The 24,211-nt window shown below is 38.5% G+C and overlaps 1 protein-coding gene across 2 annotated transcripts; it reads left to right on the top strand.

Annotated features, from left to right (window-relative positions):
- Positions 1–3,186: 3,186 nt before the first annotated feature.
- On the top strand, positions 3,187–23,647 carry ehd3 (EH-domain containing 3). Of its 2 annotated transcripts, XM_080290197.1 has the most exons (9): positions 3,187–4,411; positions 11,541–11,717; positions 12,238–12,335; positions 14,943–14,990; positions 17,303–17,444; positions 17,589–17,688; positions 18,366–18,536; positions 19,898–20,062; positions 21,244–23,647. In XM_080290197.1, the coding sequence occupies exons 1-9, from the start codon at positions 4,185–4,187 to the stop codon at positions 21,769–21,771; spliced, it is 1,656 nt and encodes a 551-aa protein (XP_080146323.1). In that variant the 5' UTR covers positions 3,187–4,184; the 3' UTR covers positions 21,772–23,647. The 2 variants fall into 2 exon arrangements, with proteins under 2 accessions (XP_080146323.1, XP_026050161.1); XM_026194376.2 differs by lacking the exon at positions 14,943–14,990 and having other exon boundaries at positions 3,189–4,411.
- The last annotated feature ends 564 nt before the right edge of the window (positions 23,648–24,211 follow it).

Below are 24,211 nucleotides of genomic sequence, written 5' to 3'. Positions count from 1 at the left end.
TTACTAAATGTCTATAGAGCATTTGGGAACTGTTTTTAAACACTCATATCCTTACTGATTATATTCATTATGTAGTAGCTGTTCTCAGAATAAACTTCCATTTACGTGTAACTTACATGTACATTGTTGTCAGTAAATTTTGCAAAAACAGTTTTCAGTGCAGTGGCACTTTGGGGTGGGTCACGGGAATATGTGAAGAACTGTTCCCCAAAAAGTAATGCTAATAGTACCTGTAATTCATTACTTTGTCCTATGCAATGAATATGTAGCTTGCAAAGAAGGAGACATGTATTTATTGTTCATTACTTATTATTCTTGGTGTTTATGAAAGCCATTTTTACCATCTGATTATATATAATTATTATATCAGATAAAATGTAGATAAAAAGATTGATTTCATAAATTAACATAGATGTCTCTGTTTTAATACTGTACAAAACCAAGCGAACAAGCACTGCAGGCCTTGCAAAAACAGCCTGGGATAAGTTTGTGTCATTAAAGTGTCATTAAAGCGCTTTTGCAAAATTATATTTATAAAGTTTGAATAAAGTACAGCAATTAGCTTTTTTTAAATTTAGCACTGCCATTGTGTTATTACACAGCATGACTTTCACTGTTTTTAGGAATAAAATAAAATAGAAATAAAAAACACAAAATTTGATATGTAATGTATTATTTTGATGTATAGTGTCATTATATAATTGTTTATTCAGTGTATTCTGATTTTTTCTCCGCACTTCACTCTGATTACCCAGGTATAATTTCATGACAATATGCTTTTCTTTAGATCTTTGAATATCTGTTTACCTTCCCTTGTGTGTTCTGTCACTGGATACTTGCTTTGTTCAACAGAATTTGGCACCCAGCCTAAATAAAAGGGTAGTCATTTGATTACTAAGTTTGTTTGTTAAATTCTTTGGAGTCCTCGTATTCAAGTCATCTTCCTCCACCCACTGTGACAGTTTTTACGTGGTTTTAATTTTTTTGTTTTGTTTTTTACAATTCATTTTATCTTTTTGAGATTGCAGAGGTTTTAAGCTCTGTATACTTCACAAAAGACATAAATACAACCTGGCTTATTGTGTATCTCAGTGTTTAGGTTTTGCTGACACCTGTGTGTGCTTTATTGAAGAAAGAAAAGAAATATTCAATTGATGGAAAATGACAAGAATACTAAGGAACAATAACTCAAAGTTAGACTGAACTTATGTAATTACAAGTTTACCCTGAAGTCACATTTTTTTTATGGTAATGTGGTTTAGATTTAAGATGCTTATAACTTGAATTTTGTTCCAGGTGTCACAATATGTGATGAATGTTCAAAATATGTAGCTTTGAAGAAGATAAAAAGATTATTGTTAAAAGAGTAAAGGATAAAGTAAGCAAGTGGCGATTGTACCTAGTGCATTGTCTTTACACTTACCGCCCCTGATCATTTAAAACATTTATCATTCTATGTCCTGATTTGAAAAGTTGGTGAAACAAAATTAAGTTCTTTCATTCACTTGTGCACTTTGTTGTTGTTCCTGTATAAGTGATAGGAACATCAGGAAGAAGGAACAGAAGACGGTGAAGACAAGTGGCAAGGCAAGGGAACTGGACGAGTAGCTTAATTGGATCCCACAACATCCAATATCTCTGACATCCAAGATCTCTCTGTCCAGAAGAGCGCATTCGTAGGAAATGTAAAGATACTGCGCAGGACCCTCAAACTCCCAGGCCCGTTCTAAACCTATATATAAAACAACAACAACAACAACAACAACAACAACAACAACAACAACAACTTATGAATATCGCATTTTTTTTGACACGACATCAAATACTTTTGTTTTACTTTTGTTTCTATTCCTAATACATGCTTAGCGCCTCTCCGAAGTGAAAGTAGAGACAATAGCGACATCTGCTGGTTAAACTGTAGATGACATAAGGTTGAAAACAAAACTGGGATAAGTACTTATTTAGAGAAGGACCCTTGTGAGACAGATAAATGATGTTTTACTTTAATAATACTGTAATTATTACTATATTTTAATTATATAGATTATTTTAAACCACACAAGCGGGTAAAAGGTCTTTCTTAAATATTATATAATGCATACAGACGCTATCATTCAAGATCCAAACTTCCAGTTTTGCTTTGGGATATCAAATATCCTCATCTCAGCTGATACTTTTGTCTACCTTTCATTTACCAGTCAGGTATGTCCCCACATGTTAATAAAATGTTGAAATATTCGCTTTACCTTTGCTACCCGCCATGATTTGAAAACCTTTATCGTGTCAATTCTTCTTCTGTGCCTAATTTATAGGCTGTGAAAGTTCATTTTTTACACGTTTAATTACTTTAAGAATGGGCCGTGATTAAATGTCTGATTCTGGATTGGAAGAATAAAAGAACGTATTTGAATGTATTCAGGTTAAATACAAAGCAGAGAATTTAAAATATTTGTAAGTGTATGAGTCAAGGTTATTGTAGTTAACTAAAATTGAACTAAACACTAAAACTACATGTGGAAAAAAGTTGACCCTCCCCAAACACACACATAAAAAACTACAGGTTTTCTTTTCGTGAATTTAGAAACCCAAATAAAATAAAATAAAAATATAGAGGAAATATCCTCGACTTTGGATGCCTCCAAGAGTTTGTGTCCTTACTGGCATACTGATTTTCCTATATCTTGCCTCTGACATGTCCTCCATGCAATAATAACTAAAACAAACTTAAGCTTACACTGAATAAAATAACTAAAACGAAACATTTTCAAACAATGGAACTTAAACTGAAACTGGGAAATCCAATGTGGAAACTATCGGAAATTGAATTAAATTAAATTAACAACAAAATGTCAAAATAATATTAACAATAAACTAATTAGAAAATACAAAACTATAATTACTCTGATACAAGTTACTCTGGTACAATAATTGAAAGAAAGAAAGAAAGAAAGAAAGAAAGAAAGAAAGAAAGAAAGAAAGAAAGAAAGAAAGAAAGAAAGAAAGAAAGAAAGAAAGAAAGAAAAGGTTCAAATATTTCAAGTTATTTTATTAACCTTTAGGTGGCGCGATGTGTTTGAACTGTAGCTCCCCTGTCTCGTCTCATCCAACATGGCGTCGTCCGGGCCGGCTTCTCCAGCTCTCTCATCACTGGGCGGGTCCACGGTTGGTCGGGCTGCCAGCCGTTGGGCACTTCCGGCAGGCTCGGGTTTCCTCCGACTCGGCATTTAAATGGAACTGCAGGACATCAGCTGCTGCTACTTTCAGCTCGTGCTGTTATAGAAAATAACCGGTAGTGCTAGCAAGACAGTCTGCTCTTATTTCTAACTCGAAAACGACAAAAAAAATCTTTGTCCCTGAAGATTGTTTGCTCTGGTTGTTGTGTTGTTTTTTCCTTTTTGTTTTTGAGCAGAAGAGCGGGAGCGGCGGAACAATAACGGGGCTTGCTCTCCTGACAGCCTGTCGGTGCATCGTTTTTGGGATTCCTTTGCTAGCCCTCGGACGAAATTGAATAGCGGTAATGTGATGTTGAGTCAGAGCAGAATGATTTAGGCTTTTCTCGGCAGCGTTTGTTTACTGAGGTAGACTGGGGGTAAACATAAACAGGCTCTGCAGCAGAGGTGGCCTGGACTGGACTGGGAGGACCGATGGACTTGAGATGATGAACCTGAACGATCAGGTTTAAATTCTGATTGATTTACGGAGCGATTTGTTTTTAGGATTGTTTGTGTTTTGTTTGTTTTTACGTTGTACATATCACCACAGTGTAACGCCCATAAATAATCAAAATTGACTTAATATATCATCAAAAAAAGTGTCACCACCCATTTAGTGCAGTAGGATAGCGACTAACGTTAACCATTGGACACTAATAGTCCTGTATTGTGTGTGTTAAAATACATTTTCAGGACAAACAAAATATCTCTATATTTATGCAGGTCTTATTAAAACATTTTCTTTAGTGTAAATTTGGTTTTGATAACTTAGATCTTTTTTTCGTTATAGATCATTTAATAGTTTTGGAATATTTCACTTTAAGCTACATTGAGGACACATTTAGTAGCCTTTCAGGTCAGTGACAAACAGAGTAAGCTGGCATAGATTTCTAGCTGATCAATAATTAGCATTTTTGATTATTATTACCTATCTGGAGCATAACTAAGTCTAATTATAAGTAACCAGCAGCGATGTTCAGCTGGCTTGGAACCGATGATAGGAGGAAGAAGGAGCCGGAAGTCTTTCAGACAGTCAGTGAAGGATTGAAGAAACTCTATAAAACCAAGCTCCTACCACTGGAGGAGAGCTACAAGTTTCATGAGTTCCACTCTCCGGCACTGGAGGATGCTGACTTTGACAACAAGCCCATGGTCTTACTGGTGGGACAGTATTCTACTGGCAAGACCAGCTTCATACGGTATGTTTGCTCACACACATGCAAAGAAAACCTTAGAAACAAGCACAAACAAATGAGGGAGAGGCTACCAAAAAAGAAGGAATGATAGAGAGAGGGAGAGCATGACACACCCAAGCTGACTTTTCCAGCAGTTTGACAGCAAGCGTGAGGAAGAGGTGGTCATAATTATGCACACAAAGCAACCAAAAAAAAAAAAACACAGAACAATGAGAACAAAACATTGTGAGGAGGCACACCTCCTCAAGCTTTATTGGATTCATAAAGGGTTTATTTGGCATGACTCCTACACAGGCAGACTTGTTGCATTTGGAGGCATTACTGCATTGTTCTGGAGCTCTCCCTGATGAAGTCAGACTGAAAGATGAGCATTACTTCATGAGTATTGGTCAAATAAATGTGTTCACTTGAGGCAAAGTTCAGGAAATGTAGGGGTAAATTGTTTATTACTGATTTTAATTATTGTGGAATAAAAATAAGCAGCTATTTGTTGCTGATATAGTTTGTGAACTGATAGAGGTGGGCAGCGAGGCTTCCTTGTAGGAACCCACTGTTAGGACTCATGCAGAGCTGTTTTGCCCTGAGGTGCAGGAAGTCTTGACTCGCTCCTAACTTCTGCTTTTCACAGCATGGAGAAAAAAAGTATACAAACATGTGCTTTGAGTGTTTTTTTTTTCCTTTTATTAAACCTTTTTAACTCTCTAATTGACCACATTTTCATGTCTTACTAGACATTTTGTGTTATTATATTATGTAACACACAGTGTCCTAATATGGTTTTGACATTGTTGTTGTTGCAACTACACATAGGGAGATTGATACACCGATTTATCAACCATGTATTGGTATTGGCTCAGTTTTTAACCTGTTTCTCCCATCAGTTTTATGCTGGTTTAATGTTTAAAGAGATAAAAGTCTTTAAAAATCAGGAATTCTTTGATTCCCTGGAACCAAAGTGGAGAAACAAACACAAAAAACAAAACTGAGAAACAATTGACCAAATTGTTGTTTAAACATCGGTATCAGCCCAGAATTTCCTAGTCAGTGCAACCAGCACATATGTTGCTATTTGACTGGTATTACTGAACTGGATCATTCCTTTTGTGCTTCACCTCATAATGATGTGTTGCTGTTCTGTCAGAGCACATGACCTGGAGTATCAGTGAAATTAGTGTGTGACGGTGAGAAGTGTTAGCAGCTGGGTGTCGAGCCTCTTTTGAGCTGCAGTCCTACTGCTAACATCTCACCCCTTTGACATAGACACACAATTGTGCGTACACACACACTTGTGGAGAGTAGTAGGCAATTAAGCCTTTGAAAGCCTGAGAGTGGATGCTGTTAGTGACTTCCTTCTGTAAGATGGGACCATCTCTGCTCCAATCTCTGCCTTCTCTCTCTTCTTCCTCCTCTGTGTCTGATTCCTGCTCTCCTTTCTCCTTCCTCTGCCACCACTCACGACACCATCCCAGTCAGCAGCCTGACCCCCACGCCACTGACATTGTAGCAGTAGGATGCAGAATGTACAAACTGCTGAGTAACACTTGGATGGAGCTGCTGCTTCTCTTTCATTTCATGCCCCATGGTCTCCCTCGGGGTTTGATGTGCTTGCATGGTCTGCCAAGCTACAAACTACCAGCAGTGTTATTCCCTACTTTGCTAGAAGTTTATTTTCAGACTTGTATAGCCAGTGGATTTAAACGAGACGTTACAGTGAATATGTTTACTAAAATAATATTTGTCTCGGCATGAATTAGAAAAGTCATAGAAGGATATCTGCCTGACAGAGACAGGAAATGGATTAAAGACAGGAGAAGCTGATGGAGGGTAATACAGTCTGACTGCCTTTGAAGTTATTCAGAGTTAAGCAGTCTCAACTTTCCCTCCGTTTGGGGCTGAATTTATTGATTTTTCCTTCTAGGTCTCACATTTTCTGTTAGGGGACTTTTCATAGAGCAAGCCAATGCCAGGATATACAATTTCCTTCAATATAGAATATAATAAACTGTAAATCTGGGCCCTCCTCATGTGCCTAAATCTGTTCATTCACAGGTAAATTTCAATATACTTTGATCCTTAAAACTCAAGAGATGCATCATTGAGGTTAAGGATTTTCTTAACCCCATCTTACAGTCAAATGAAAACTGATATGATGGGAGCAGATGTATATATCTGGAGTGCACATACATGGATTATATGTGTGATACGACACATATACTAGTGCATATGTATGTAGTTGTGCACATGCATTACACAACCTCTTTATAGACAGAAGAGCTCACTGTACAGACATGTGTGCACAGAGATGGCTCCACCAGGCACTACTAGCTCCTTTGACAAGCTCTGACAAGGTGGATGTATGTCTGTGGATATCAGGGCACCATCCTTACACCTTGAAGCAGTTAAAATGTGCACGCATCCCACACCCTTATAGCTATAAATCTCTTTGCCTAAATCTCCTTTTGTGGTCTCACATTGCATTTTTGGGAGTGTGAAACTCAACAGAAACACACCAGCCTTCATTTGAAACATGTGTGTTGTCACTGAATCCACAGCTGAGGATTTAACCTTTCACATCTGAAACATATCAAATGGAAGTCAGCTGCAATGCCAACAAGGCCAGTTTAGTTGTGCTGTGAGTTAGTTGTGATACTTTTTTGCAGCAGAACACATTTGTGCACACCACTCCATGCATCAAATTTAATGTTCCTGTTCCCAAGCCGTTTTCACTTCAGCAGTCTGTGATAATCATTGATTAAACAAGCCTGTGGCAAGGCTGTATATTAACTGTTTGACCTCCACAAAGAGGAAGCTCTTAACCAAATTCTTACTAACTGGCAAGAATTAGATCATGGGAATGTCAATAACACTATATTCAGTGGTTAAAAAGAGTGGCTGATTGTGCAGCAGAAGATTGATTCAATGTTAATTTCTGGTTTTGTCCACTTTCTTCTTTTCATTTCCAGTGAACCAGTTCTAAAAAATAATAGCGCTGGAGTAGAGATTCAGATTGAAATTGAAAACTTGGCTTAAATTTTTAATGGAATCGGTTGACACTTTTGAGAAATATACGCCCTCTAACTGCAGTACCACTAATCTAAACAGTGTGAGAATATACTGTTCAAAAACATGGAAAAAAGGGAACTCTTTGAAAAGAGATCAGATCTCAATGGGGGGGAAATCATGCTGGATTTCTATAATGATATAGACTGGGTAATGTGTTTAAAAACAAAACAACGATCATCTTATGGATGTCTGAATTCATAGACATCCTGATAAAGTGTAAAAATGATTTGTCAGTCTCATTCATTTTGCCAAAATGTAATTGCAGCAACTTAAAATGGCACTCAGTAGTTTGCTTGGCCCCCAAGTGCTTATATGTATGCCTGACAATGTATGCTCTTGATGAGTTGATGGCTGGTGTCCTGGGGGGATCTCCTGTTAGATCTGGAGCAGGGGATCACTCAGCTCCTGGGCAGTTTGAGGTGGTACTTGGCAGTGCTGGGCTGAAACATAAGGTCCCATTTAGGTCAGGTGAGCATGGGGGTCAGTAAGTGGTATCAATTCCCAGAGGTGTGGACTCGAGTCACATGACTTGGACTCGAGTCAGACTCGAGTCATTAATTTTATGACTTTAGACTTGACTTGAAAAAATGTTGCAAGACTTGTGACTTGACTTGGACTTTTACACCAATGACTTGGGACTTGAATTGGACTTGAACCGGTTTACTTGAAAAGACTTGATATTTTACCCCAAATATAAAATTTAACATGCATATTATATAGAGATTGAAAATGTGACGTCATTCACGGGTAGAACCGCAAAGGATTCTGGGAACTCGTGGCAAGCGGCACGCAGGCTTTCAATTAAAATCAGTCACACAGCGATAAAAAGAAACACAAAAATGTCAAGAAGCTGTTGTATTATTAACTGCAATAGCCGGTCGCATGACAGCCACGGGAAGCCGACGGGTAAAGAGATCGGTTGTTATCGGATTACGTCGTTGAAGAGAAATTGTTCGAGCCATGTTTCCGAAGTAACAAAGACGCAACGGGTGGCCTGGATTGCAGCCATTCAAAGATCAAATATAACGTCCCAGAACACTCCAGCTCACAGGTTAGTCTGCTCCAAGCATTTACACGAAGGTCAGTGTTTTTTAGTAGTTAATACGTCATTTTCATAACATAATTAGTGATATAGGGTACAAGCAAGTCTGGCGCTGAACAGAAATTGTCGCGCTATGCTCCTTTTTTTATTGTGCATAAATAGTGAATTGTCCTGACACAATATTGCGTTTCGCTTCTGTTATTATGGTACATTGACAAAAACATATACTTTTATTCACAGGATAAAACAGGTTTTTTGTATCACTAATTGCCCAGTGCGATTACAGACTGCGGTAAAGTGAGCCGTCATTTGTGAGCCGCGGTCAAGCCAGCCGCCTCCTATCCGTGCGGTGATTACAGCATACAATATTGTTGTCACTGCTACATTTCTGTAACGCTACCAGAAATTATTTCCACTACTAATTAATTACCGTTGAGCTCAAAGGTCCTATTAATAAACGGTTAAGGAATGTGTATTTATGACGACAATTTGTGAGACTGGTAAACTTATGATACGTACGATGGTCTTTCGTTCTACACGGTGCATTTCAAGGTCCTGCACCCATCCGTCGGTAAACTGTACCTGGGCTTGTTGCAGTGACCTGAAGTTACTAAACTTCATGAGTGTATGCACTCACTCCAAGAACCGTATAATTATAAATATGCATATAAATATGCTAAGATGAGATAGCTGACTTCATCTAACTAGCAAATGTTGTCCAGGCTACGTTGGTGATACAGTTTTTTTTAATGTGTATGATATTTTTGTCATGCGATTTTAAAGCCGGTCCTACAACCGCATCCAAGAATAACATGCAGCTTATCTCAGAACTGTCGGTGAAAATTATTCTTGGAGCTAAGTTTAATTGAGCTGCATTTTAAAGAGGTGCAATTTCACAATTTGTGTATATTTTCTAAGTTCACTATTTTGTCATGTGTTGAGAAAAACACAGATTTTAAAATTACATGGTCTAATATTTACATTTAGCATAACTGCAACATGCTTTTTTTCGGTTTTTTTTTAAAGACTCGAAAGGACTTGAAATTCAAAGTTTCAGACTTGTGACTTGACTCGGACTTTTACACCAGTGACTTGAGACTCGACTCTGACTTGCCTGACATTACTTGAGACTTGACTTGAGACTTGAGGATAAAGACTTGAGACTTACTTGAGACTTGCAAAACAATGACTTGGTCCCACCTCTGTCAATTCCTTCATCCTCCAGGAACTGCCTGCATACTCTTTGCACATGAGGCTGGACATTGTAGTGCACCACAAGGAATCCAGGTCCCACTGCGTCAGTGTAGAGTCTCACAGAAGGCCCAAGGATTTCATCCCGATACCTAATGGCAGTCAGGGTGCTGTTGCCTAGGCTGTGGAGGTGTGTGTGTCCCTTTGTGGATATGCTTCACCAGACCATCTCTGACCTTCCACCAAACCAGCCATGCTCAATAATATTAAAGGCAGTATGACATATTGGGTGGCTGTAGCTCAGGTGGTAGAGCAGGTCATCTACTGATCGGAAGGTTGGTGGTTCGATTCCTGGCTTCCCCTAGTCTGCATGCCAAATATCCTTGGGCAAGATACTAACCCGATGCATTCATCGGAGTATGAATGTGTGTGAATGTCAGTTGTGCTTGTGCTAATGGGTGTGAATGGGTGAATGCACAAGTTGTGTAAAGCGCTTTGAGTGCTCAGAAGAGTGGAAAAGCGCTATATAAGAACTAGTCCATTTACCATTCTCCATGGCCTCTCCAGACCGTTTCATGTCTTTCACATGTGGTTAATGTGAAACTGTTCTCATCTCTGAAAAAGCACAGGGCACCAGTGGTCGACCTGCCAATTCTGATATTCTATGGCATCAGGCTCCGTAGTGCTGGGCAGTGAGCACAGAGCCCTCATGAAGTCTGTTGCTGGCTGTTTTGTAAGAGGCATTTACATCAGTGTGCATCACGTTGCTTCCACAAAGGAGCAGATAACATTCCTGCTGATGGGTTAAGGACTTTCTATGGTTCTGGAAAAATGTCAGTGGCCTTCATCTGAAAACAATTCCTGTTTCGGAGGTTTTCTTATTGATTCCCCTCTTTAGTGCATCAAAGCAGCTGAAACAGATTAGCAACCCTCTCTGCAAGCATATCAAAATCCTAGAAGTTTAACTGACTTGATGCTCTGCTCTAATTAAAAAGTGTTCCTTTATAATTTTTTTGATAACTCTTTGAAAAGCCTCAAAACCCGAGTTTGCCTTGTTTTTGGACTATGTGTCTGCGGTTAAGCCATGATCGTATGGTAACAAGACTGACAGTCAGGCACACCTCTTTTTGCTTTGTGGTCGCTTAAAACCAGTGAGGGGAAAAAAACTGAAAAGATGCAGAAATCTGTGCTTGGAAGTAACAGAAACTTTAATATTTGTTTGCATTTAAATCCACTTTATTGACAGAATTCCTCCATACTTACCTCACCTAATCAGAACACTCTTTTCCAAAAGCCCTTTATTGGTCCATGTGTTTACCAGTAAACTAAATTTTGCTTGTTTTGGATCTGGTCAGTGGCAGCCATCCAGTCTGTGATCATCTAAAATTCCCCCAATCTTGGTTCCAGCAGCGTCTAATTCAAGGCAGACATGTTTTCTGTTTTTTTTTCTCAATTGCGTCTTACCATCCTGACCAACTTCATTTATCAGCAGAGTCAGAATAAAAAAAAAAATCATACAAAATGAAGCAGAACTTTGAAATTAGAGGCTACAGATGCAATATGTATTTTAGGTTTTATCTAAAGATTGATGCTGGATCAAACATTCTAATACAAATGTATATATAACCTTTTTATAATACTTTATAATGCTGATCATAATCTTGTAATATCTTGTTGATCCTTTTTCACTATTGTTCTTTGTTCATCTTCGAGGAATTATTTCAGCATACTTAGAAAGCCTTTTTGCACAGTTGACTTATTCTTACACGGTGATTGAAAACATCTCCTCTCTCATCTTGTTTTGCTAACTGCTATTTCCTGTCATCTCACCCGCAGCTACCTGTTGGAGCAGGATTTTCCTGGCATGCGGATTGGCCCCGAACCCACCACAGATTCCTTCATCGCAGTGATGCACGGCGACACAGAAGGAGTCATCCCCGGCAATGCTTTGGTGGTTGACCCCAAGAAGCCCTTCAGAAAGCTGAATGCATTTGGAAATGCATTTCTCAACAGGTAGATGATTGATGGCCACACTCACACTTTCAGATGATGGTCTTTATTGGTGTGTACAGTGAGTTAAGTATTCAAGCACAGAGGGAAAGACCGAGGGAGCACAAGTGAGAATCCACACCGCAGCTCTACATTCCTTTGTGATTGAATTTCCCCCCGCTCACTGGTCAGGGTTTTCTTTGTTAATGGCTGTGTGAGAGACAGCCAGCAGTCTCTGTAGAGCCATCCTTCTGCTTAAAAGTACACTGGCAGAAGCTCTTATGGTAGTGTCCTCAGTGTGAGGATCAAGCAATGTTGAAAGGAGACAGGAAAAAATGATGTCTGTCAGTGGGGATTTAGAGGGTTCGCATTGAAGACGACCACTTACCTGTTCATATTTATTCAGCTGGATAAAACTAGGGAGAGCAGCACAGACGGAGGAGAGAGGGTAACTGAGATAGGGCCATGCTGATGGATGATTTTAAACTTGTGTCCTGGAACTTTCTCTCTATCTCATGTCTGTTTTGTGTGTGTGTGTGTGTAGGTTTGTGTGTGCTCAGCTTCCTAACCCTGTACTGGAAAGCATCAGCGTGATCGACACGCCAGGGATTTTGTCTGGAGAAAAGCAGAGAATCAGTCGAGGTAAGAAACACATTTGCTCAAACTTCTATTCTCTTCTGTTTATGGTGTGTGTGTGTGTGTATGTGCGCGCGCATGTGTGTTTATCCTCTGCATCCATTGAGCTGCAGCCCCCCCCAGTCCCACTGAACTCTGAACTACAATGTCAGCATTTCCTTTGGACCCGTGTGTTTGTTTTAGCTTTTGCTATCAGGAGGATTATGCTTCATTCATTTCAAAGAACAGGAAGCTGTTACAAAAAGATGAGCTTTGAATTTGTTCTCCAACATGCACACATAAGTGCACACTGCCTGAATTTTAACACTTTTTAACTTTGTGGTTTTCTTAAGTCTCGCATGGAAATGAAAAAGAGAAAAACAAAATTATATGAGGTTCATTTGGATCAACTTTAATATAGTGTAAACAAAAAGGTGCAGATTTAAGAGGACTCGTGGGTAACCAAATGGTTGCACAGTATGCCATAAAATACATTTTAGGTTAAACTTTTTAAACATTTGATTGGATTTTGAGGATGCTTATGAATATTTATCATCTGTAGGTATTGTACAAGACATGCTAGATTGGGAATTTCAATCTTGAACTGTTTGCTAAGTAGGAAGGGCATGCAGCCAAAGAAGTGTAAAACTATTTAAGGTACCACTGTATGAGTCTTGCAGTGGTGAGAATACAATGTGCTTTGATACCTTTTCTCTGGGAAGATTGACATAAACAAAACCCCAACCGTCTGACCTCTGTGTCAAATCTAGACAAAGACACTATTGTTCTAATCTAATATCATATACAGTAAAGCAGGTGTGTGTAATTTTGAGTTATTCCTGATAAAGGACGACGAGTGTTAAAGACTTCAGTACATATTCATGGCTTTAAAACCATGGTCTTACATTTCATACTTGCAATATTGAAAGCTTCATAACTGTCCCACCAAAGATAGACGGAACAAAATTGTGACATGTCAGAAGTGTGTGATTACCATCTCAGAGTGTGTTCGCTTCCGCGACTTGTGTCTGCTAACCTCGCAATGAAAAGATGCGCCGGTCAGTACAACACTGGCGTTTGTGTGTGTATGTGTGTGAGTGGAAAGAAAAACATAAACAGAAAACAAAAATATGTGAAGATGAATACGGGGTTTCAACAGCTGTCCTCCAGCTGTTATCAGGATTGCGCCACGAAGGATGAAGCATAGGAAGAGATAACGGAGGAATCACAGTGCACTATAGCCCTGGATTCAAGCGCTGCTGTAACAGTGTAGTCCATAAATGAGAGAAAATCCAAAATAAATACAAACCTTTGTGCTCAGTTCTTGTTTTTTAAAGTCATTAGACATATATACTGCACATTCATTCCACTGTGGAAAAAGGAACAGTTCAAAGAAAACATTAAACGCCCCAAATTACCACCTCGTTCACGCCCATAATGTTGCCCTTACAACAAAGAGCGAACTGGTAGTTGTCAGATCTCCATTATGATGTGTGCTAAAATGCAAAAAGCTGACGATGTGAAGAGAAACTTTGCGTGGAAAGTTTTCAAGAATGTTCCCGAGCTGTCTCACAGGAGGATGTGTGTCTGGCATGGCTGGCATTCCCAAAGCTAAATGGTGGCATCGCTATACCAACCGCTAACATTAACCATTCCAGTTCTTTTGTTAAAGTAAGTCTTAATTTATTCTGTCCTGCACTCACCTCTCTGAGTTTCTTTCAAAGGCGAATGCTTTCTTTTCTTCCATCTTTTGTCTATTTTCCTGTTTCTCCCCCAGGCACTGTTTTGGTTTGCTATCCCAAGTAAAGCCTGAACTAATTGACTTTTGGCATATCCAGTATTGTCTGTCACCATAGCAAATCGCTGATTATATGAATACTTGAAAAATAAAAGTAGTAATGGTGTTTTAATATAATAATTTTCTACGTTCCCGCTCCAGAGAGTATTTATTGTGTTCTTGTGCACGACCAGTACTGTGACATTTGGAGTCCTGTTATAAGATGACGTATCAGGAGGCTTATTCAGCTTTTGATTAAAAGCGAAAAAGTTCTGGTCACGCAGTTCAGGACATTACTTCATACCAAGGTTGGGTCTGCATGGATATTATTCATAACTTTAATGCTTGTCATGAGGGTTTTTGTTGTCTCCAGCTTTACTGTTAAGAAATGAAGTAAATCAGTGTTTCATCAACATTAACCAAATATGAAATTTATGTTTGGAAGTTGTTAAAAGGAACCAGACAAGCACCAGCTCTGTTTCACCTTGTTTTTCCTTTTTGGCCCAAGTGTCCAAAAAACGTGGTGTTAAACCAAATAAACAGCACAGTGAGGTGAAACACGGATACTCTGTGGCCAACACAAAAGAACAAATACAAGTTAAACTTAACCTCTGCTGAGTGAGCACAGCTGTGTTTTCTCTGGGGACTCTGTGTGCAATTTTTTTGTTATTGTGTGTTCATTAACTTTTCATTTAGTTCCTCATCATCATCATCATCATCATCATCATCATCATGTTTCATTTACATGTTCTGTGTCACATTCTTTCTCTTAGTCACTTTTCTTTTACTCTGTTTCAGTGTTTTTAAGAGTGTTTGTGTTTGTGTGTGCTCAACTGTGTGTGCGTGTCTGTCTCCAGAGGAGGAGTTGTCAGGCTATAGCAGCCTGCGCAGATGTCTTTATGGAGGTATTGTAGATAATAAATCTTGGCAACAACCAGCTGCAGAAGGCTTCAAATGATACCTTGACTCTGAAGAATTTGTGGGCTTTTACATATTCTTCACCAGCCTTGTCACGTGGCTTTGGGAAAAGTTCACCTTGTTTCATAAAATTATTATTAATATTATCTGTGCAGTTAGCTGACTTATAAATTATAATGGCAATTATTTTGGCCACTCATAAACTGTATATAAAAGTTAGACATAGCCAGCAGGTCTGAAAATAAAGAAAATGTCGAGTTGAATCTGCTTTCTCTGTAATGGTCAGCAGGGGGCGACTTCTCTGTTTACAAATAGAACACTTTTAAGTCTTTTGTTAATACAAAATTGTCAAAGGAGCTTAAAAAGAAAGCGACTGGACTTCTTTGACTAACTTTAAGTTCATTTAAAGAAGTCCAGTTGCTTTCTTCTCAAACTCCTTACACTACCATGACCTGGATGACTGAGAACCTACACAGACATATTTTATATGATGATTTTTATTTGTTTAAATTCGGGTCAGACAGTAAAAGTGGTGATGGGTTTCTCAAATCCACAGCTAACGTGTGAAGCTTCAAAACTGGGCTTTTTATGATTTGACACACACACACACACACACACACACACACACACACACACACACACACACACACACACACACACACACACACACACACACGTATGGAAACAAATAAAAACATTACTTCTGCCCTATGACAATAGCCAGGGCTCAAGCCACACTGGCTACACCCATCCTTTATGTACAGTCTGTGTCCTTCTTATGAATTCCTGTAATTTTGATAATCTCCTGGGCACTTTTGGTCTCCACATTTTAATAGTCCAGGAGCATAACACTAGCATCACTGTCAGACCTCATGAGCATCTTACCTCCACTGTAGGCAGGTTATTTCACTTTGACTTTTCGCTTAGGAGCACCGTCCCCTTTACAGCTTAAAATTGAAGTGTTGCTTTAATCCCATAACACGTGAGAAGTGCACTGGGTGAAGAATATTCCAGTAGAATTTAAAAATATCAAGGTATCCATATCTCTTTTAACACCTCTTTCTCGTCTCGGCTCTGTTCATACAGATGCAGTCCGAAACAAATGCTTTACATACTTGCTGCTGCTAAAGTTTTTCTCACGTCCTACTGGGGAATGCATTTTAGCCAAGTGAGATTAATTTATTCCTTAAAATACCCATTTTTGTTAACAATTGAAGCATCATGTAAACATTAACACAAGAACTCAGATATTTGGACGTTTTGTTAAACACTCAGAGCCACCGTGGAGTGTAAACTGTTCCACTACTGGGCAGCAAGTATGTGAAATGGGGGCTTCTTATCACAGCTATGTACAGAAGATCAAATGTTGCTATGTTCAGAGCAAACAGCCTCTGAATGTAGGTTTAAATATGTAAAGGCATATTTTACGTGCATAGCTTTACAAAGAAAATCCATCTGATAATCCCTGAATTAACCTAAAACTATTGCTTACTCGTAGGATTTCTCCTGGGTGTTATCGCTCATAATTAAATACTGCAGCGCTGGACTGACTCTGCGTCTGTTGTGTGTCCTTCAGTGTTGTTTGAACACTAGAGCTTACTAATCCTTCGATCTACCCTTTGTTCTTTGTTTCCCTCTCATATCCTGTGGAATTCCTTCAGGTAAGCTAGCGTTTCGTCCTTGACTGAGGTAGAAAGTCAAAGAAGTCAGTGGCGTACACCTGCTGTTGGACTCATTCATTAATTCATGTTTACATGTTTTACAGAGGAAGCATTATTCATAGCTTTCTTGCAGAATGCCACGAGTACAATGCACTTGTTTAGTGTAAACTATTCATTATCAATCTTATGACAGATGGAAGTAACAGTCTGTAGTTTGAGGGCTCTCCCCCTATTGTTCAACTTTAAAAAGCCACCTTGTTTGAACATTGGCAGCACTGTTTTCATCAGGAAACAGACATTCTTTTCTCTCAACATGCTACAATATGGGCATAAGTTTTAATGCCTCCTCTTTGACCTGCAGCCATTGGATTTGTCTTGGGAGTATTTTTAGGCCATAATGATGTTCCTATCATAACTTGTTCTGCTGACTTTTACCTCTAAAGTTGCATGCATGTTCTCAGTCTGTAACTTCAGTTGTGTTGACTACCAGTATAACCAATAACTAAAGTGGTTTTGATGTGGGTACTGGATGTGGGTAAAGGATTGAGAGGTAAAAATATGTGTGTTCAATTATCTGCTTCACTCAGTGCCCCATCGAATTATCTGATATCCTTCTGATGTCCCCTCCCCGCTTCTAGGCTATGACTTTGCAGCTGTCCTGGAGTGGTTTGCAGAGCGAGTGGACAGGATCATTTTACTGTTTGATGCTCATAAACTGGACATCTCTGATGAGTTCTCAGAGGTGATAAAGGCCCTAAAGAACCATGAGGACAAGATCAGGTACTGTGGGATTCTTAAATTCACACCAAATATTTTCTTTCTTTTTTTAAATACCATATCATTGGTACCTGGGCATCCATGCAATATTAATGTGAGTAGCTTGTAATAAGAATCATCACCGCTCTCTTCTGTCTTTTTCTCCAGAGTTGTGCTTAACAAGGCCGACCAGATAGAGACTCAGCAGCTGATGAGAGTGTATGGTGCTCTGATGTGGTCACTGGGGAAAATAGTCAACACGCCTGAGGTACGCTAAACTGGGGGTTTCTGTGATGGCGTTCATACGGTTTTAAGCCTGTAATTGATCCTTTCACCTATGTCAAAATCACAGAATTGTAATGATTTTTTTTTTTTTAAAGATTGCTTTGAAGAAATAATAATTTTAGAGTGAAATAATGAAATTAGGCACTTGATTGTTAATATTTGCAACCACATAGATATCTGCACATAAATGTGTGAAATCTGTGGCTGAGGTACAAGATTATAGACTTCCTTTTCTAGTCTGAGTTGAGTTGGTGCAGATCAATACGGAGACTAAAAGAGGGGCTGCGTTAGCCAAAATTGAATTTTTAAAACCACTGGCAATTGTACATGTATTTTTTATTGATCTGGATTCTTAAAATAAAGACCATCAGATGCAACTGGGAGCTTTGAACCAGATATTTGTCATCTGATATCCACGTAAGCTGGCTCCCACAGACAAAGTTTGCTGACTAGCCTGTGGGCTCACAGGTTGCAGAATTGTTAACTGGTTGTAGGAGTATTTAAAGACTTTATATTTAATGTTTTTAAATAATATCTGGGGAGCTATGATCCATAATGGTGGCCATTTGAAGGACTGTTAATGGCATATTATGTGAAGAATGGTCCAGTTTGCCTCTGACTTTATTTACTTATTTTTTGTTCTGTCTCCCTTACTGACAGGTGATTCGCGTCTATATCGGTTCATTTTGGTCCCACCCGCTGTTGATTCCTGACAACAGGAAGCTGTTCGAGGCCGAGGAACAGGACTTATTTAAGGACATCCAGTCCTTACCGAGAAATGCAGCACTTAGAAAACTCAATGATCTGATAAAGAGGGCAAGACTAGCCAAGGTGAGGAGCACCTGCGACACAGGATGTTCGAAACAGTTGACGTCAAATAACGCAGATGTTACGCAACATTTCCTACATTTAGTGCTGAGCTGTTACACCATGCTGACATGTTTAAGTTGTCAGTATCACCGATTTATCTGTGTGCTTCCTATTTATTGTGCTCAGCTGTGTTGTTCAGCTGTTAACCTTGACAGAAAGAGATGTTTCGCAGAACTAATAGAGTTAGATAAATGACAATGAATTGTTTCCCATTTCCTCAATGGACAGGAAGTTAGGTAGGCGACAGTCTGCTGCCTGTTGTAGTTCGAGGAAACACAGCAGAGGAAACGCACAAGTGCACACAGTCAAACACGCACAGGTTTATCACACTGAGAGTCGAGCACAGTTTTCCTGTTAGACAGCTGATGGGTGTTGGTGTGTTTTGTGATGAGTTTCAAGGACATTAGGTAGACCCAGATGCGTGTATCGCCGCGGTGACTGAACAAATTTTCTTTTCTTTTTTTTTTGCACGTTTAGTTTCTGCTGAATATTGTTTAAACACTTTTTCCAGGAAAACCCTTTTTGTAATGAAAAGTGAACTCCAAATGTGAATTAGAATTTGTTAATTATTAAAAGAAATGCCCACAAAGGTAACAGTAAAGTGGATGACTAATCTGGTTTATGGAATATTAAGTGTCCTCAAGCTTAATGTTGTCACAGTGGCTTGTGTTACAGTTTACCCACTTGTCAGAAGCTCAAATATAATTCAATCATTACAAGGAGAACCCGAGACAATAAAACACATAATCTTTATTTTAAAGTAATCTGATTATCTACTTTCTATGAGCTCATAGATTTATTAGAGTGCTTTAGTAGTGTGTCTGGTTAAATATCACAGATAGAGATGTTTTTCTTTTCCTTCCACACATTTTTGCATCAGTTTTTCTTTGTGTCTCTTGTGGCCCTTGGAAGAACAAACAAAAAGAACAAGTCAATCTCATGACATTTAATAGGTGACTTTTTTCCCCACTCATAAAAAGTTAACAATTAACTACCTTTGCTGCACTTGATCCTGTTTTTACCTACTCCAAGCTCAGTTTTTCCACAGTTTCTTTTTTTTTATATAGCTCTTTACTTCTGCATACTTAGATGTTGCTTTATAGCATAATGTGGAATATTATAACAGACACGATTTTGAAGTGGAATCATTTGAATCATTTTAACTGAAATTTATAAAGAATTTAGTCTCCTAGTACCTGCTCATCAATTAATAAACATCAATTAGCACCTATAACAAGAATAACAAATAAAAGCTTAATGAATTCAAACACAGTTGCTTATACTTTCCATGTGAAGTCATCGATAACTCTCTTAATCTGCAGGTCCACGCTTATATCATCAGCTCACTTAAAAAAGAGATGCCCGCTGTGTTTGGGAAGGAGAACAAGAAGAAAGAGCTCATCGCCAGCCTTGGAGATATCTACAAACGCATCGAAAGAGAACACCAGATATCACCTGGAGATTTTCCGAATCTGAAAAAGATGCAGGTAAGCAGTGAAGCAAAGGATTAAGGTTTAGTAAATGAGGTTTTGACATGATTGGAATGAATGCAGGGGCTTCACTGATTTTAAGTTACACGAGTAGCGTTAGTTAATTGCAATTTTAGCTGATGTCTTGTTTTTTTAAAAAACAAGACAAGGAAGTGAAATAGAGAGAGTAGTAACAGTCAGAGAGTCACAGAGTTTTACCGTTTCCTGAGCTAACCACTGAAGTACAACACACTCAGCAGAGACTTTAACTGATGAGGGAAATGTTGATAATTGGTCTTTATTAACTTGTTGTTGTTATTATTATTGTCATATAAGATTGATCTTAATCCTTACTGCACAGAGAACTGTCAGCCTCTGATGTTGTGGGCCATTTTGTACATTTCAATAAGCTTCTCATAACGTTGTATACCACTCTGTATTTTGTGTTTCTCTATTTTCTTTTTTTGATCTTTGGAACAATACTCGATTTTCCTTTGTGTACTTTAAGATATTTTGTGGCTACAAATGGGATGAAACAGAGTTCCATTGAAAGTAGAGTGCTAACTGAGTACTTTAACTCATGTACATCACTTGTGCAGCTATCAAGCAGTATGTCGGTAGATTGATCACCAGCTCCTCCTGAAGTATCCTTGGGCAAGATATTACATCCATCAGAGTATTTTTGAATGTAATCAATCAGTTTGTCAATCCAATCTTTGTTTTGAACACATAAATAACAAGTATCAATGCACTAAAAATAAATAAACACAAAATCATTGAAATCCATCAAATTCACATGGAAAAAACATAAAATGTTGACCATTTTATGTTTGAAAAGAAGAAGGAGGAAGTAAGGAAGTAAAAGTGTAGAAAACAAAAATGTATAGTTTAATCTGTGTGAGTGAGGCTTGTAGTAGAAAGCACTTTGAGTGCTATAGTGATATAAGTACCAGGCTATTTACTTGAACTGTGTAATGCTTACCTAATTGTAAATATTACTAAAGTGAAACTTTTATTGAAGCATATTTTATTGTTACTTCAGTGACTTAAGTAATTTTATAGAATACTTCTGGAACATTTGATTGACTACATCAGCATTCTTTACAGATGTGTATTTTAAAATGATCTTTATCTGTGCTGAGGGTATAGTTTATATATAAATTATAACCTAACTTGAGACAAACTTGTGTTTTTTCCAGGACCAACTCCAAGCTCAGGATCTCAACAAATTCCAGCCTCTAAAACCTAAACTCTTGGAGGCGGTCGATGACATGTTAGCCAATGACATCGCCGGCTTAATGGTCCTGGTCCGACAAGAGGAAACCCAGCGGCCCAACGCAGTAGTGAAGGGCGGCGCGTTTGACGGCACGTTGGACGGCCCATTCGGTCACGGGTACGGCGAAGGAGCCGGCGAAGGCATCGACGAAGCGGAGTGGGTCGTCGCTCGCGACAAACCTGCTTACGACGAGATTTTCTACACGTTATCTCCTGTCAATGGGAAGGTGACCGGAGCCAACGCCAAGAAGGAGATGGTCAAGTCAAAACTGCCCAATACAGTGCTGGGCAAGATCTGGAAGCTGGCAGATATCGATAAGGACGGCATGCTCGACGATGAGGAGTTTGCTTTAGCCAATCATCTGATAAAGGTGAAACTTGAGGGACATGAACTACCATCAGAGCTGCCTGGACACCTGGTGCCTCCTTCCAAGAGGAAAATAGCTGAATAAATGTAATTCAGATTACCCGTAATGACCTACTCAGCCCTAGAACCCATAGGTAGCCCCCTCCCCCTTCCCCAGAGAAAATGTTCTTTAATAGAAAAGGAGTCATCCTGTAGCAACAACAAGAACAAAGACAAAAAATTTAACACAAGTAGAGCTCATTTCAAGTCTTCTTCCTGTTCTGTTGCTGTTATCGTCTGATCTGTAGTCTTAATTTCCTAATTTAAGCTGCCAATGCATTCAAATGTATCTTCACGCGACTGAGACTGTTAGCATACTGGCTGCAAGCTTTGAGTAACAAAAAAATAAAAAACAAAGTGCGTTTACCTCTTCATTAGGATTAAACCAGATAAGATTAATTTTATAAAATTAAATAGCTTTTATTAGTGTTTCAAGAATGCAAACCATGGCTCTCAGCTTTACAGAATTAAAGCAGAATACTTGTTGGAGTAGGACAGGTGTTAGACATGTGCAAAAGAAGAAACACTGGAATATAAAGACATATATGTACGTTCAACTAAACTACTGGAAAAAGGAGAAATATTGCAACAATGTGAAGACAAAAATAAAGTCTTTTTCTGTTAAAACTTTACCTTTGGTCAAACCGATTTATTATTATGATGATTATTAGTATTCAGTTTACTCTAAGAAGTAAATCCAAATTAAATTATGTGTTTTTAAATGTAAACCAGAAGATTTTACATTCCTTGTACTTTGAGATAATGCGCACATACAGACAACAGAATGAAAACGACATCCTAAAGAGGAACAGGCCTGCGTTTCGTATTAAATGTGACGTGCTGCTCGACCTTTTGCTTTGGACGAAGGAACCTGTATGATTCTCATTAACACGTGCTGATACTGAGATTATAATAACAGACCATATTATGGGTGTTGTTTGGAAACTAGCGCGACAGCATGCTCTGAATAACCGCTTTGGTCGGACTTTGAATTTTGAATGGACACGCATCTATTGTTCTGTGTGGACACATCCTGGTTATTGTATGTATGTACAATGGTATCTGACCACATGTTATCAGTGTTATTATTTGTAGTATATACAGTATATATTCATAAGAGAAACATTATTAAAACTACTGAGGGTGGAGTATGTTAGTGGGTTATCAACTGAAAACTGATCAGTTATTCTTCACCTTCCTAAATAATGTAGTATAACCAAAAGTAATAGTCTGAAAGCACCGTTTGTTTTTATTGTGATGACACTAATTGACACATTTAACATTGTTCTATGTGTTTTTGCTGGAAACTTTCCATGTCACACATTGAAATTGTATACATGTAATAAATGTAATTCTTCTTTGCCATGTTTCCAATCCATCACTCTATTGACACACCAGTACCTGTGTGTGTGTGAGTGTGTCTCCTTAAATATAGCATGTTAGGACCATGTTCATGTTTGTTAACAGAGGTTTTATTGGGTGTATCATTAGATAACCCAACTCAAATAAGTAAAACTGGATTCCCACATGGCAACAAAAATCTTAAGCATGTCTTCATCGAAATGTTTCCAGCTCATGGCCGTTTTCTGACCCTCGTGCTTTACTGTGAATCAAATGCACATAAGAAGACTTACTGCATTCCATTAACTCGAGTTGGGAAATCGCACAGGCGTTATCCTGTTACGGCTCAAGTTTCGGAGGTGTGCAAGATTGGACTGGGAAAAAAAAAGACTTGGATGTGGATTCTCGTCAAATTCACAAGTTGTTTTCAGACCCTGTGTAAACACATTAAGTGGAAACACTAGCGTTACGGTATTTTGGCTGTTTTTATGCTGGTGATGCAGTACTTAAGTCTGTCCTTCACTGCTTTTCTGTCAATGTAAACAGGCCGACAGTGTAATAAAACTCATGTGTAACAACTATCTAAGTGTTGACTCTGTTTTCAAAAAGGAAATCATGTGCAGTATATATTTTGCACCCGCCCACCCAAGAAACTGAGGAAAAGATTTGGAAAAATGGCTATAAATTATTTTAGTGCAATTATAGCTGCAACACTGGAAGCCAGAAGACTCTGACATCATTTCTCTGATTTGCAAGTCCTCAGATTAATTCTAGTAAACTGAACTGTAACCAAACACATGTGGATTTTTAGAGGAATTTTCATTTCAGAGGAAAAGTAGATCCTCTTTCAGGTCTAAGGTTCTGTGTATCAGAACATAAAGAAATAAAAAAATCATCTGGTCCTTATCAGGTATGGAAATGATTTAAATACAACTCAGAGGAACAACAACGCATTAGACTGTCGAAATGCAGAAGGAGGATGTGAAAAACAATGATTCAGTAGCTCGTAGAACCACCTTTAACAGCGACAACTTAAAGTCATCGTTTTCTGTATGACTTTCTCAGTCTCTCACATTGCTGTCAGGAAATTTTAGACCTTTTTATACAGTTTGCAGGCATTTGTTTATGCACAGGTTTCTTATAGT

The sequence above is a fragment of the Astatotilapia calliptera genome, chromosome 15 (assembly GCF_964374335.1).
Source record: "Astatotilapia calliptera chromosome 15, fAstCal68.1, whole genome shotgun sequence".
Lineage (NCBI taxonomy): Eukaryota > Metazoa > Chordata > Actinopteri > Cichliformes > Cichlidae > Astatotilapia > Astatotilapia calliptera.
The sequence above is the reverse complement of the archived record's forward strand: the minus strand, read 5'-3'. Positions and strand labels throughout refer to the sequence as shown.

Bases quoted from the DNA above. Each gene is read 5' to 3' on its own strand.
- ehd3 (XM_080290197.1), top strand. From the start codon at position 4,185: ATGTTCAGCTGGCTTGGAACCGATGATAGGAGGAAGAAGGAGCCGGAA. The intron at 11,718-12,237 runs GTAGATGATTGA...GTGTGTGTGTAG, and splicing joins GGAAATGCATTTCTCAACAG to GTTTGTGTGTGCTCAGCTTC. The intron at 17,445-17,588 runs GTACTGTGGGAT...CTTTTTCTCCAG, and splicing joins AACCATGAGGACAAGATCAG to AGTTGTGCTTAACAAGGCCG.